This window comes from Fulmarus glacialis, unplaced genomic scaffold (assembly GCF_000690835.1).
Source record: "Fulmarus glacialis isolate BGI_N327 unplaced genomic scaffold, ASM69083v1 scaffold20247, whole genome shotgun sequence".
Classification (NCBI taxonomy): domain Eukaryota; kingdom Metazoa; phylum Chordata; class Aves; order Procellariiformes; family Procellariidae; genus Fulmarus; species Fulmarus glacialis.
Genome location: NW_009224034.1, coordinates 4,633 through 17,952, shown reverse-complemented (window position 1 = coordinate 17,952; position 13,320 = coordinate 4,633). Strand labels below are relative to the sequence as shown.

General features: G+C 37.5%; 1 protein-coding gene across 1 annotated transcript in view; it reads left to right on the top strand.

Moving 5' to 3' along the window:
• LOC104079855 (collagen alpha-3(IV) chain-like) overlaps positions 1-12,610 on the top strand; it is a gene marked incomplete at its 5' end in the record, with an annotated part of 13,009 nt that extends 399 nt beyond the window's left edge. Inside the window, 14 exons of the mRNA XM_009582032.1 lie at positions 18-98; positions 1,095-1,193; positions 2,158-2,208; positions 3,240-3,425; positions 4,007-4,137; positions 4,574-4,646; positions 6,546-6,617; positions 6,739-6,858; positions 7,909-8,007; positions 8,599-8,811; positions 9,495-9,672; positions 10,718-10,832; positions 12,149-12,321; positions 12,526-12,610. Coding sequence (XP_009580327.1) covers positions 18-98; positions 1,095-1,193; positions 2,158-2,208; positions 3,240-3,425; positions 4,007-4,137; positions 4,574-4,646; positions 6,546-6,617; positions 6,739-6,858; positions 7,909-8,007; positions 8,599-8,811; positions 9,495-9,672; positions 10,718-10,832; positions 12,149-12,321; positions 12,526-12,610 — 1,676 coding nt within the window. The remainder of the gene's footprint in view (positions 1-17; positions 99-1,094; positions 1,194-2,157; positions 2,209-3,239; positions 3,426-4,006; positions 4,138-4,573; positions 4,647-6,545; positions 6,618-6,738; positions 6,859-7,908; positions 8,008-8,598; positions 8,812-9,494; positions 9,673-10,717; positions 10,833-12,148; positions 12,322-12,525) is intronic.
• Between the last annotated feature and the right edge of the window lie 710 nt (positions 12,611-13,320).

Here is a 13,320-nt window from a genome sequence, read left to right as displayed (position 1 = left end):
ACTCTTTCTTCTTACAGGGAAGCTTGGACCTCCTGGAGATACTGGTCTTAAAGGACGGCAGGGCCGCCCAGGACAACAGGGTGTTACAGGCCCTCCTGGTATGCTATATAGCATCTCTCCCAAATCACTGCCCCCTGGTTTGTTATTTTCTTTGTAATGAGGCAGTTGATGTTCTTGTTCTTCTGAGCTTTTTAGAATTTAACTGATGCAGTTGCAGTTTATATTAGTTCAAGGCTTTGTTTACCTTCTCTGGTTCCAGCTAAGGTCTTTAACAGCCTGTTTTCAATGTTATCAGTTCAGCTGAGGTAAGAGGTTTTAATTTTGTTTCACTATTGTAAAGTTTTTTACCTTTTTTTTTTGCATCCAAGGTGTGATATCCACACAATTGTAAGAAAGGCTTGTTCGACCTCCTAAAAGAGAATAATAAACTAAGATGTAGCTAGATGAGGAGGAGAAGAAAATGAATTAGAATGGAAAGAGGGAACAGAGTTGCGGTTGTTTGTTAAAGCAACAGAAAAGATCAAACCATTCAAAATATACGTAAGGGGGAGTGTGTAAATGTGCAGCAACAGAGAGGTATGCAATGCAGACTTTATTAAAGTGAGTGCCAGTCATTGTCTTCAAAAAGATCATTGAATGCTCTTGTATTCAGAGATCCTCATCAAAATTATGATGTTGTAGTGTTGTAGACTTTAGTGAACTTGCACTGACGTATCAGCAGTTAGCAAAGATCAGAATCTACTCCCTGTTTAGAGAAACCTTGAATTTGTAATAAAGCCAGGGAGAGAAACTATGCTGCCTGTGTGGATTCGCACCAGCGTGGGTTAAATCAAAGGCAGGGTCCTAAAATGTCTTTGAAAGACAGAAAGCTACTGCCTGTGAAAATAATGGGCGTGTTAAATCCATTGAAGTCCAGTGAGCTCAATAAAAATTATATGCTGCTCTTTACAAATGTTTATGTACCAACACAGGTTACATCTATCTTTGAAGTGGCTGAACTAATTAAATTTTAATGAAGGGGACTTATACCTTCTGCCTTTGAAATGCAAAATAATAGAAGTGAAAATGATGTTGTGGTCCCTTATAATTCATAGGTGCTGTTGGAGACCCTGGAAAAAATGGACTTGTTGGTGAAAGAGGTAATCAAGGTCAGGATGGTATGCCTGGTCCCCCAGGAGTAAAGGGAGAACCAGGTAACACCAGTGAAATATTTTCATTTTATTTTATAATTGTTTTTTTCTCTAGTTAAACTGACAAGGATTATTTGGGAAGGATTAATAAGGAGCCTCTATGGAGAAAAAAATAAGTTTATAAGTAGAAGGTTTTTCATATTCACAGGTTTTTCTATATAATTGTTGTACATGCTGTCAACAACCCAAATGCGTATGTCACTGCTCTATTATACATGTGATTTGTTGTAACTTCCCCTAAAAATGTTAATGTCTGCAAGAGCCAAACTATTGCTGCTAACAGTTCATATGTGTTTAATCTCAAAGAGATGAAAAGAACCAAAATCCTTTTAAAGGAGTCTTCTTTATTATGCGGAAATAAGATAAAACGCATCACAGTGTTTACTTACAAAAATAGCGAAGGTTTCCGTAACCTGGCCCTTAGGTTGTAAAATCTTTCATTTAAATGTCACTCCTGATGTCATCAACAGATAGATTTAGTCCTCCACTGAATTCTGACAGAAAGTGTTTTCATATTTTACAGTGAAAATGTTTCTTTGCATATTAGTACAAGAGGATACTGAGAAGGCATTCATAGTATTTAGTAAGATTTTTCATATTAAGCTTTAAGTAATCACTGTTAACATATTTTATTTTTTAGGTATTTACATTTCTTCTTCTATTTTTCTTAGTAACTAACTTAAATGCAGATTTTTCTTCTGTGTTTTTTTCCTCTGAAAAAAGACGAAGCTTATTATTGTAGAATGTACCTCAAATATGACTGATCAGTAAGAGTTCCTACTATAACGAAAAACTTACAAATTTAGTGGAAGAAATGGAAATAACCAGTAAATTATATTTTACATATAACTAAAATCTATGTTTTGATTCAGTGAATTCTGAAGAAATGTATGAAATATTAAACAACTATGATGTTTTCTAAAAATTATTCAGGACTTTTAGTATAATGTGGCCTAATATTTTATAGGAGCACCAGGGAGAGGAATCCCTGGCCTTCGAGGTATTCCTGGTCATAGAGGTGAGTTGTCTTTTCAGAAAGCGAACGTTTAATTTTTAAATACCAGAATCATCATCTTCATCTTTAAGTCACCTCCTGCTTTTGGATGCTTGAAATGGCACTAAGACTGTCAGAGGAAATCAAGAGTGATTCTGTGCTCTTGATCAATGATTTGGTGCTATATATTGTGAAGAGTTCTTGCTTGTAAAGTTAAGACTATTGTAAAAGGGAAATAAAGAAGCTAACTTCTATGGTTTTGTGAAGGTGACATACACATTCTAGAGCTTTTGAAATTTTATTTTGATACATAATTTGATTAACGGAGTATGTTCTAATGAAAACAGATTATGCTGCTGAATACCAAGCATATTGTAAGAAAGCTACAGTGATTGCATTTTAATTTTGTTCATCTCCCCTTTTACATTGATGAACAGTTGACTGAGGGGACTTTTCCTATTTTTTAAGTTTTGCATTGTATTTCTAGTACTGGTAGAAATCCATTGATTTGCTTTACTTTAAAAAAAAAAAAATTCTTTCTTCATACCCTCTGTATATAGATCTCTATATGTGGATCAACTCTAAGATCAACCTTAGAACAATATCCATTTGGAGTAGTCTCTTATTTTATTGTACCCATATTGATGCTTTTAGCTGGAATTCAGTTTAAAAGGATTTGTCAGTTCTTATGTTCAAAGAAGCATTTCTTCTACTCACGCATCAAGAAATATTCCCTGCTTTGGTCTTTATATCCTTCTCTCAAGTTTATTCCTTTGTATAAGCAATCTCTGAAGTGGAGTTTTTAAAAAAAAAAATCAAAAAATTTAAAAAAAAAAAAAGGAAAGAAAAAGAAAAAAGTGCACTACCTTGCAGTGAGTCCTGTCTTCTCACAACTATTGTGCTTTACAGTAACAAAGTGGCTTTGGGGACTTCTCCATACTAAAAACAAAGGCTGAATTCCACCTTTGCGGTGTAGTAAATGTACATATTATGTGAAGTCACATCATCTTACCATCTTGACAGCTCTCCCTAAATGTAATGCTTATACTTTGCAGGAATCAAAGGGGATATGGGACTGCCTGGTTTTCCTGGGGCACCAGGTATGAAAGGTCATCAGGGTGATCAAGGACCCATTGGACCTCCTGGCTTAGTGGGGTTACCTGGATTTCAAGGCGCAACAGGCATGGCAATTACTGGCCAAAAAGGGAATAGAGGTATTGCTGGTGCAGATGGAAGACCAGGTGTGTTGTTATAACTCCTTATTTATCTGAAATGATATACTGATAATTGAAAGCAGAATTTAGCCTCTCCAGAACTCAAGGTTGAAAGGGGTCTTCCCCCAAGAGAGCTTCATAATTAAACAGGTAGTTCCTTCATAATTAAACAGGTATTTAATGCAGTGTTACCATTGCAAACACCGTGATGGTCTATGCAGTATGATGTAAATTAAAGTAACGCTAACCTTTGCAGTCCACTCTATTGCATTATTTTGCTTTCTTCCCATGCGGTCTGTAGGGCCGCTGAGGTCCACCTTTAAAAAAGTGAGATAGCCTGAGTGTGATTACAAGCATAATTACAACTGGAGGATATTAAAAAAAAACTGTAGTGCTATAGAGTGCAAGAACTCAGCTCTGATCTCAGATTAAATTAGTAGGCTCGGAAAAATGAGTTGATTTTTTAAAAAGGGATATATTTCCTTGGAAATCACCGAGGTGGTAAACATGAGTACCGTTATAGTCATTGAATGTTGTACTGCATTGTATGTAATGTATGTGAAATGCTGTTGGCAGTAGTCTTTACTTACTCTGATGTTTCTGTACAGGTGCTCCTGGTTTTCCAGGGCCTCCTGGTCTTCCCACTCCCAGCATGAAAGGAAGCAAAGGTGTTAGAGGGGCAGATGGCATACCAGGGCCAACAGGCCCAGCCGGCAACATTGGTCCTCCTGGTCCAAAAGTCAGTGAAAGGAATATTGCTTGTTTTTTACTCCATTGTTAATTTTGCTCTTACCATGAAAATGACACCCAGGACAATTTAAAAGAAGGGAAAAAAAAAAAGAAAAACAAAAAACAAAAAAACCCACATCCTCCCAAAAAATGCTTGTAATAGAGGAAAGATATTAAAATGGATATGAAAAGCAGTTTTTATGGACTCAAGTGGACTATAAAGAAATTATTGTGAATTTCTGGCATGTCATTTCCTTGGCTGTTCTGTATTACAGAATAATATTAACAATGATATGACTATTTCTAACATGCTCACAAATGGAGCAGATAATTCTAGTTGTAGCATATTCTGTGAACATAATGATTTGAGTATTCTGAACAAAAAGAAAATGTACTTCATAGCAGATGCTGCTTCCTGTTTATTATTGGTGTTATCTGATTTGCAGGGAATAGAAGGTCGATCAGGTTATCCTGGTGCTAGAGGGGACCCTGGATTTCTTGGATTCCCAGGTGTAAAAGGTAATCATTTATTACATATGATTCTGTGTCCCAAATACAGTCATTTACATGTTGCATTATAATAGTGTGTGTGTAATAGAACCAGGTGTGGTCTTAGAGACATGAGGTTTTTCTCAAGGGCAGGGTGTAGGTCAGCTATAAATGAAAGTGTTCACTAAGAGAGCATTTTCTTTGAGTTAGATGCCAGGGGTATGTCCAAACTGATGTTGAAGTGAGGAAGGTCTGAAACTTCAATGGCCTCCATTCCGGGCAAATTCAAAATAAGTTTGTCCTTAGTGACTAATAATGTGTAAGGACTTTGGGACTGAGTCTGCTAATTAGAAATGTCACAACACTGCTAGAAGATGTGACTTTTTGGCAACCTCCTAGCTATAGAACTCAAGAGCATTTAATCATAATTACAACACAGAGCACTGGGTCCTCTGTTTGCGCTAAGAATAGTCCCAATTATAATCTAATTTACCAATTTATCAGCAGATGAACTATTAAATGTATTGGCTTCATTAATTTCATGTTCCTGAGGGTTAGTTGATTCAGTAGCTGGTTAAAAATCTTTTTAATTTAGACATTTTTCTAGTGATTTAAATCTGATATAGGTCTGCATTACTCCAGTATTCTCATTTTTCAATTGCATGATTTACAGAGACACAAAATTATCATTACCTGTTTAACCTACTGGTTTGTGTTCCATGCTAATTATTGTGTATTTTAAATTTGTTCTAATTTAAAAAGTCACTGTACAGACAGTAATTATATTTTCTTAAGTAAAAAGCTCTCATTTCATGGCATAGTCAAATCTCCTGACTTGATCATAAAAATACATTTGTATTTTTTTTATTTCCAGCAGACCTGTGGAGAGTAATCTGGATGTAACTTCGTATTTTGCACAGTGAAAAGAATTGTTTATTAAGTTTCAAACACTTGAAAAACTATACAACCCTCCTAACAGCCATCAGCATAACTGACAGTAGGGTTTAAAGGGAGTTGAACTGCACAGCATCACTGAAGGCAGCACTTGACCTGCAAACTCAGTGACAAAACCACAGAAGATAAACAGGACATAGTCTGAAGTTGAGATTTTAAGCTACGTTTATGGGACCAGCCATTATATGAAGAGAGGCATGTGTTGTGGTTTAACTCAGCAGGCAGCTAAATATCACACAGCTGTTCGCTCACTGCCCTCCCCCCCCCAGTTGGGATGGGGGAGAGAATCGGGGAAAAAAAAAGTAAGATTTGTGGGTTGAGATAAAGACAGTTTAATAGGACAGAAAAGGAAGGGAAAATAATAATAATGATGATAAAAGAATATACAAAATAAGTGATGCACAATGCAATTGCTCACCACCCACTGACCAATGCCCACCCAGTTTCTGAGCAGTGGGCCCCCAGCCAGCTTTCCCCTAGTTTATATACTGAGTAAGACGTCATATGGTATGGACTATCCCTTTGGCCAGTTTGGGTCAGCTGTCCTGGCCGTGCCCCCTCCCAGCTTCTTGTGCATCTCCAGCCTTCTCAGTCGGTAGAGCATGAGAAACTGAAAAGTCCTTGACTTAGTGTAAGTACTACTTAGCAACAACTAAAACATCAGTGTGTTATCAATATTATTCTCATACTAAATCCAAAACACAGCACTATACCAGCTACTAGGAAGGAAATTAACTCTATCCCAGCCGAAACCAGGATAGCATGGAAACATCTTCTTATAAATTGACTGCACTTGGCCTATAAATTATACAGTAACAGCAGAGATGTAGAAGTCCACTCCCACATTTCAAATGAGTCTACAGGCTGTGTAACTCTTTGGAAGGGTTGCATGGACTTTTAAATAAGCCTCTGAAACTCTGACAGTTGTTTTGACATTTTGAACCAGACAGATGTATCTCCAATCTTCTTTTTTAGGAGAAAAGGGTAATCAAGGACCCCCTGGACCACAAGGTGCAGAAGGGCCAAGGGGACCAAAGGGCCAGCATGGTAACCAACCCTTTTCATTCTAATACCAGCTGACTTAGCTTGATTTGTTTGTTTTGCTTTGCAGCTTGCTTGCTTTCTTTTAATATAAAGCAATAGCTCTCCATTATATTTTTGCTGCTAGGTCCACCTGGAGTCTCTGGGAGAATATTCTCTGTCCCAGGAAGCAAGGGTCCTCCTGGACTGCCGGGAATCCCAGGAACACCAGGTGATCAAGGAATTCAAGGGATTCCTGGACTACAAGGTGGTTTATATTTTTATCTCTGTACATGTTTGTGTGTGGTACTTAGTGGAACATTTTGGTTTGGCAGGAAAACATGCTTCTGCATAGAAAATTGATGTGTCTTTAAAATAACTCTCCATATTTAAAAATAGCTCTTTGTACCTTCTTAACAACTTTGTACTTATAACCTGTCCCATTCTATCTGCCCTCCACCCTCGCAGTCAGTGAGTGAGTGAGTTTCTCCTTCAACATAAGCCGAAGCAAAATAATGGAATAAAAAGTAAACTTGGATCAAAACATTCACCATTTTCATACAGCCAGAACCATGCTCAGGATGTTTGTCATTTTGGGGGGTAAATTATCACTCATAATAGAAGTACTCTAGATGTGCTACAAAGTGATTGTGTCTGTCATAGTCTGGGGGTGGGAAGGGAAAGGAGAGGCTGGCTACTTCTCCATTGGCACTAGAAGCGAAGCCTGCCATGGCTGTGAGGAATGGGGAAGCAAGGAGCAGGTAGCATGTGCAGTGGGTATTTGTCCACCCTTCTCAATACCACAGCTTTCCACCCCAGGAGGGAGCTCCTCAGCGGGGCAGGCTTGCCAGAAGGCATGCGCCACTGAGGAAAGACTGTTGCCTCCAGCATAACAAAGCAAGCACTAAAGAATTGTTCTTCTACACTTTCCTTAAAGTTGTTTTACAAAGGAGCTGCATTATTTATAGGATTACAAACCGTGACCAAGATGATTATGGCCTGTTCCTATATTTTTTAAATACTTCTATTGTATGACACATGCTAAAAGAAAAAGCTCTTTGCTTTGGTTTCTGTAAACATTTCTTATGAGAATAATACTTTTCTGCAATACATTCAATATTTCCTTCTAATCTTCCTGATAGGAAATATGGTTACAGTAACACTACAGACAGTCTCAAAACTTAGTAAATTCATGCTGATGTTTTTATTCTAACATAGCTACATTTACATGGGCATTTTAACTTTATTCATTAACAGTTATTAAAATCTAGAATAACCACTGCTATATTATTCTGGTTTTTTCTTGATTACAATTCAGGACCTAAAGGAATAAAAGGTCTACCAGGAAGTTTTGGTCATCCAGGTCAACCAGGACTGCCTGGTCCGAAAGGAGACAGGGGATTTCCAGGACAAAGAGGTACAGGAAAGCAGACATCTCTGTTTGACTGCTACTACTGAATTTACAGATTAACTGCATTCCTGATTTCTGTAAATCCTTCCTCTTGCATCTATTGAGATTCTGTAACATTTGCAGTAGTTTTAAGGCCACGAGCATATGTAAGCACATTCTTAGCTTTTAACAGATGCATGTTCACTACTGAAATAATAATTTACAAAACTGTGCCTTGACTGTGCTCCTCTGTTATTAATCACATTTATTTACCCACTTGAAATCCCTAAGTATCAGTGTGCCTTTATATGACATCAAAATGGAACTAAATATTTTTATTTAGTCACCATAAAATGTTTTTACTTTACAACTTTTTTGGTAAAAATGGCCACGGTTCTTTAAAATATCTCACTATTCCATGAAACTATGCAATGTAAAGCTAACTGAGCTAGGTGTGGAGGAGTTAATACATCTAGCAACAAATACTACCTATTTTTGAGATGTATCTTCTGATTGATAATTTTTTTGTTAGTTTTCAAGTGGTTCCACTAATTCAAATGAAGTAAAAATTCAAACAAAATGACAATATTTGCAGTCATATTTCTTTTTGCTCCACAGGACAACCTGGACTGATTGGCTTTCCAGGTCTACAAGGGTTACCTGGATCACCAGGTACTATCATTACTGGTCCAACAAGAAGAGGTTTTATCTTTACACGGCATAGTCAATCAACAAAGATTCCTTCATGCCCACATGGGACATCACAGATCTATGTTGGCTATTCGCTGCTTTTTGTACAAGGAAATGAACGAGCACATGGACAAGACCTTGGTACTGTATTGGTAAAAATTTTCAGATAATTTTCTTTAGAGTCCAGTAATGCTAAGTTGTCTTCATGAAACCAAACTCACAGTAAGTGTCCAAGATGAACATTGGTTTCAACCATCAGTGTCTGGAGTAGTCAATTCAGGACTCTGAGTCAATTCAGGAATCGTGGCTTGAAAGACACTCCTGCACTTTCTTTCCTGCACTCCTATATTCTCTTTTTGCTATCCCTAGACATTTTTGAGGAGGAATTCAGTTACTTTTGGATAGATATCTAGTATAAACGTCCCCAAGATCTGCACAGGGCTGACAGTAACAACACAGGATCTGAGAGAGAATCTTGCTTTTTTGGAGACCAAATGGGGTGCTTTAGAGCATCAAAAATGGTACCAGAAGCTTTTGTTTAAGCAGCTAAATCCCTGCCACTGTGTCAAGGACCAATACCATTCAACAAGATATTACGTTAACAGATTTTGTTGTTAGGTCTTATTTTTTGTACACATATTTTTATATATACCATAAGCATTTTGCTTTCGTGTAATTCCACTGTACAGACACTTCTCTCTTTATAGTTACCAACTGTTTTAATTCTCACTATAGAAGATTGGATGCCATCATGTGTCTCTTCTGTTGGCTGCACTAAATATAATCTCCTATTTGTCACAAAAATCTCCTTTTTTATCTTTTAGGAACAGCTGGTAGCTGCTTGCAGAGATTTACCACCATGCCATTCTTATTCTGTAGCACCAATGATGTTTGTAGTTTTGCTTCTCGCAATGACTATTCATACTGGCTGTCAACTGCAGCAGTAATGCCAGTAGACATGGCACCGATTTCTGGCAGGGCACTAGAGCCCCATATAAGCAGGTAAGAGTATAAGAATTTTAGCTCTTCTGGCCTGGAACCACAAAGACATCATAAATTGTTTTGAATGGCAAATCTTAGGCAAAGACCTGCCCATCTCAGCCACTACAATCACTGTTTTTAACCACCTGATTTTTGATTACTCACCTGAATATGTCAGATATTCAGTGATACTCTTAAGAAAAGTTAGATTAAAGCTAGGGTCCCACCACAGGGCTTAATCTGCATAGCTGACATGAGAAGATGGTACACAGTCATGCTGATTGCAGTGATATTTTTTTAAAAACCTATTGTTACGTATATCAGAGGCAGACTAAAATGAAATAAAGACAGTTTCATTATTTGTAATACAGTAAAATCAAGTTCTGCTTTCAATTATGTGTGATACATTTACTGTAGTTGGGTGAAGAACATTGTAAATTGGGACTGAAGGTTCTCTGCTATGAAACACCTTTGTGCAAATGTGGCCCTTTCTAGTTGCTTTAGAACAGCTGAGAAGGATGAAGAGCATCTTAAGAGCAAAAACTCGAAAAGCATGAAAGACCAAGAGTAGCAAAGTGAAAGATGGGAAGGCAAGCTTTGCACTCTGTCTTCTAGCCTGCCCTACCCAGTTGTTGCAATCTAGTACCTCAGCTTCATAGTTTCTTCATTTAGGAAATAAAGATTACTTTTTCTAATCTTAGCAAATAAAGGTACAGAACTTTGATTTAAACCATAACAACATAAAGCAGTGAGCACATGAAGAAGGTAAAATTTAGCTTGTTACTTCAGTAAAGGCAAAATTAGGAAGCTCTGATATTCTGGGACTAATTCCCACCTTTTACCAATTTTTGTCTGGTGTTACTAACAGCAAAGCAATTGCAAAGCAAGATATTTGGGTTACCTTCTATTTACTTACCTCCTCACTAAACAGAGAAAACCTGTGTGAGTTCTAACATTTATAGTAAGCCCTGCCACTAGGTAGCTACTATCCTAGAAATACAGTTTTTGTCTGTTTACATGTTTTCCCTCATATCTGCACTGAATGCATGTGTATTTCTTCTTACAGATGTGCTGTCTGTGAAGGAGCTGCAATGGTAATAGCAGTTCACAGCCAAACAACGGTAGTTCCTGCATGTCCAGAAGGCTGGATATCTCTCTGGAAGGGTTTTTCTTTTGTTATGGTAAGGATATAAAGACTTGAATTATTAATTTTATCTCCTCTCACTTTCATTGGCATTTTCATCTGCTCATAGCTCATTTGTTTCTTACTAATTGTTAAATTCTTTTTTTTTTCCTTTTTGCCAAGAAGTAGACAATAGTTCTATTAACTGTTATTTAATGCCAGAAGCATAGGATAAACTATTCTAATCTGTCCTCAAAAATAGATGGCGGGAGGAAAGGGGGAAAAGATGAAAGGAGAACCATAGGATTTTAGTCTGACAAAAATAACTGCATGCTCTTATTTTCATGCATCATGCTAAGATCCAGGAAACAGGTTTGGGGAGTGGAGTGGTTAAACCAGTCCTGAACACAAATACACAGAAATAACTGACCCACTTCCATGCCAGGCAGTTCTTTTATAAATCAAATCTTGGGGCTGAACTCCATAGAAAGCCAAAATCAAAACAAATGCAGTACACTGTCTACAAAAGACTGCCTCAGCAATTCTGATGCCATAACAATATATGAGTGAAGAAAGTTCACAATGTGCCTGCAAGGTGAGAACTGAGTATGGGAATAAGGGTGTATCTATACTAGGGGACGTAGCACTTTGTCTTTGTTATCCATGCCTGTGGGATGTCATAGGGATGCCAGCAATGAGCGTAAAGGCAGAATTAAAACCCCCTCTTTTTTGCATGACCTAAAGTCCTTTTAGGGCTAGTGTGAAATTTGTTGTCTCTCCTGGGATTTGGCCATAAGTAATAATAACAATAATCTTGGAAAAGAATGAGTGAATTTTTGCAGCATATAGTTAAAATCATTTGCTTGTTTCCAACATCAGCAAAGCTAAATGGTATCTTCTAGCCAATTTTCTACTGTCATAAATTATTTTAGAGCTATTTCTACAAGCATTTACCAACATCAGAGAAGGAAAAAGCTGCCTTTACTTTTTGTGTTTGGAGAAGCAATCAATGCAACAAAGAATATGAACACACAAAATAGGAGATTTGGCTTATTTGTAATTCAGTTACTGTTGTCCTCAACTGGACAGAAGACAGCTACTTTCTAGTCTTTGTACTTGTTACAGTTTCATGCCTTTTCATGGAGCAGAAAAAGGCCTTTGCAGGGACTTAAGAAATGCCATAACTGTGCTTGAATTTTCATAAGGCTTCTGTGCTTCGTTGTAAGTTTGATAAAACTAATCTGTGTTCATTTTGTTTTGTCCAAGATTTACCACAGAATATATGGTATGTTTTAGAAGGAGATTTTTTTTTGCCTGCAGTTTACTAAAAGCTGATGGACAAGTTCTCATAAAAAAATGTATTGGTGGTTACAGTATACAAGTGCCGGCTCAGAAGCTTCTGGCCAAGCATTGGCATCTCCTGGATCTTGTTTGGAAGAATTTCGAGCCATTCCATTCATAGAGTGCCATGGCAGGGGGACATGCAACTACTACACAAATTCCTACAGCTTCTGGTTGGCATCGTTAAATCCAAGAAGAATGTTCAGGTAAACTGTACTTCCCTGCATCCATACGCATTCCCCTCAGTTTAAACATTCCCCTTTGTTAGGTTTAGGGTCATTCTGTAGCACAAAGATGCCTCAAGTGAGCCAAGGATTTCAATGTTGTCGTCAATAATTTCATATCCAAAGTTTCATTGTCTCTCCCTGTTTTTTAAAGAAAAAAGTAAATGCTTGTTTTCTTTCTTATAGAAAACCTCTGCCACAGACTTTGAAAGCAGGAGAACTGGAAAATATCATCAGCCGTTGTCAGGTCTGCATGAAAAGACCAGTCTAAACAGTGGCCACTCTTGATGGAACATGAAACTCTGCTTTTATTACAAAGAATTGCCTAACTCTGAAGAGCTATAATTTATTAAAGTCCAACTGCATCTGGGAAGAACATTACAAATTGCCAGTGCAGCACTGTGGTGAGGTAGGGCAACAGTTTGACTTTTGTCTTTAGCAAATGACAAAGCACTTTGTTGGAGAAAGCTTGTAATGGCAGTCTGCAGGGGCTTCTGCTGAACTATGTCATTTCTAAGCTGCCTCTTCATGATAAAACTATGGCATCACCAGATCTTCAATGAAAGATGTTAATGCTGCCTTGTGTCATGTGCTTTTCAAACTGCAAGACAAACTAAATGCTCTAATATCAGCTTACATATGCTCAGTGTTCAAAGTGGATATAATTTAACATTAAAATCTGGTACTTACGAGAGATAGGGTTCAATAGGAAATATTTTCAGTGCACTTTTAAATATATAATGATTCATTTAGGGTTGTTTTGGTTTGGTTTTCTTGTCTAATAAACAGTATCTCCCCACTTACCTCACGCTTCCTCTGGCTGGCAAACAGAAATACAATCTTTTTTGTATCACTGCAATAATAGTGGTTCTTGAGTAGCCAGAAAGGGAGCTACACCATGCACTGGGCAGACAGTACAGTGGTGACATGCAGTAGCTGTGTTCTCCAGAGTGACTACGGCTAAGGGCTGTCTAATTGAAA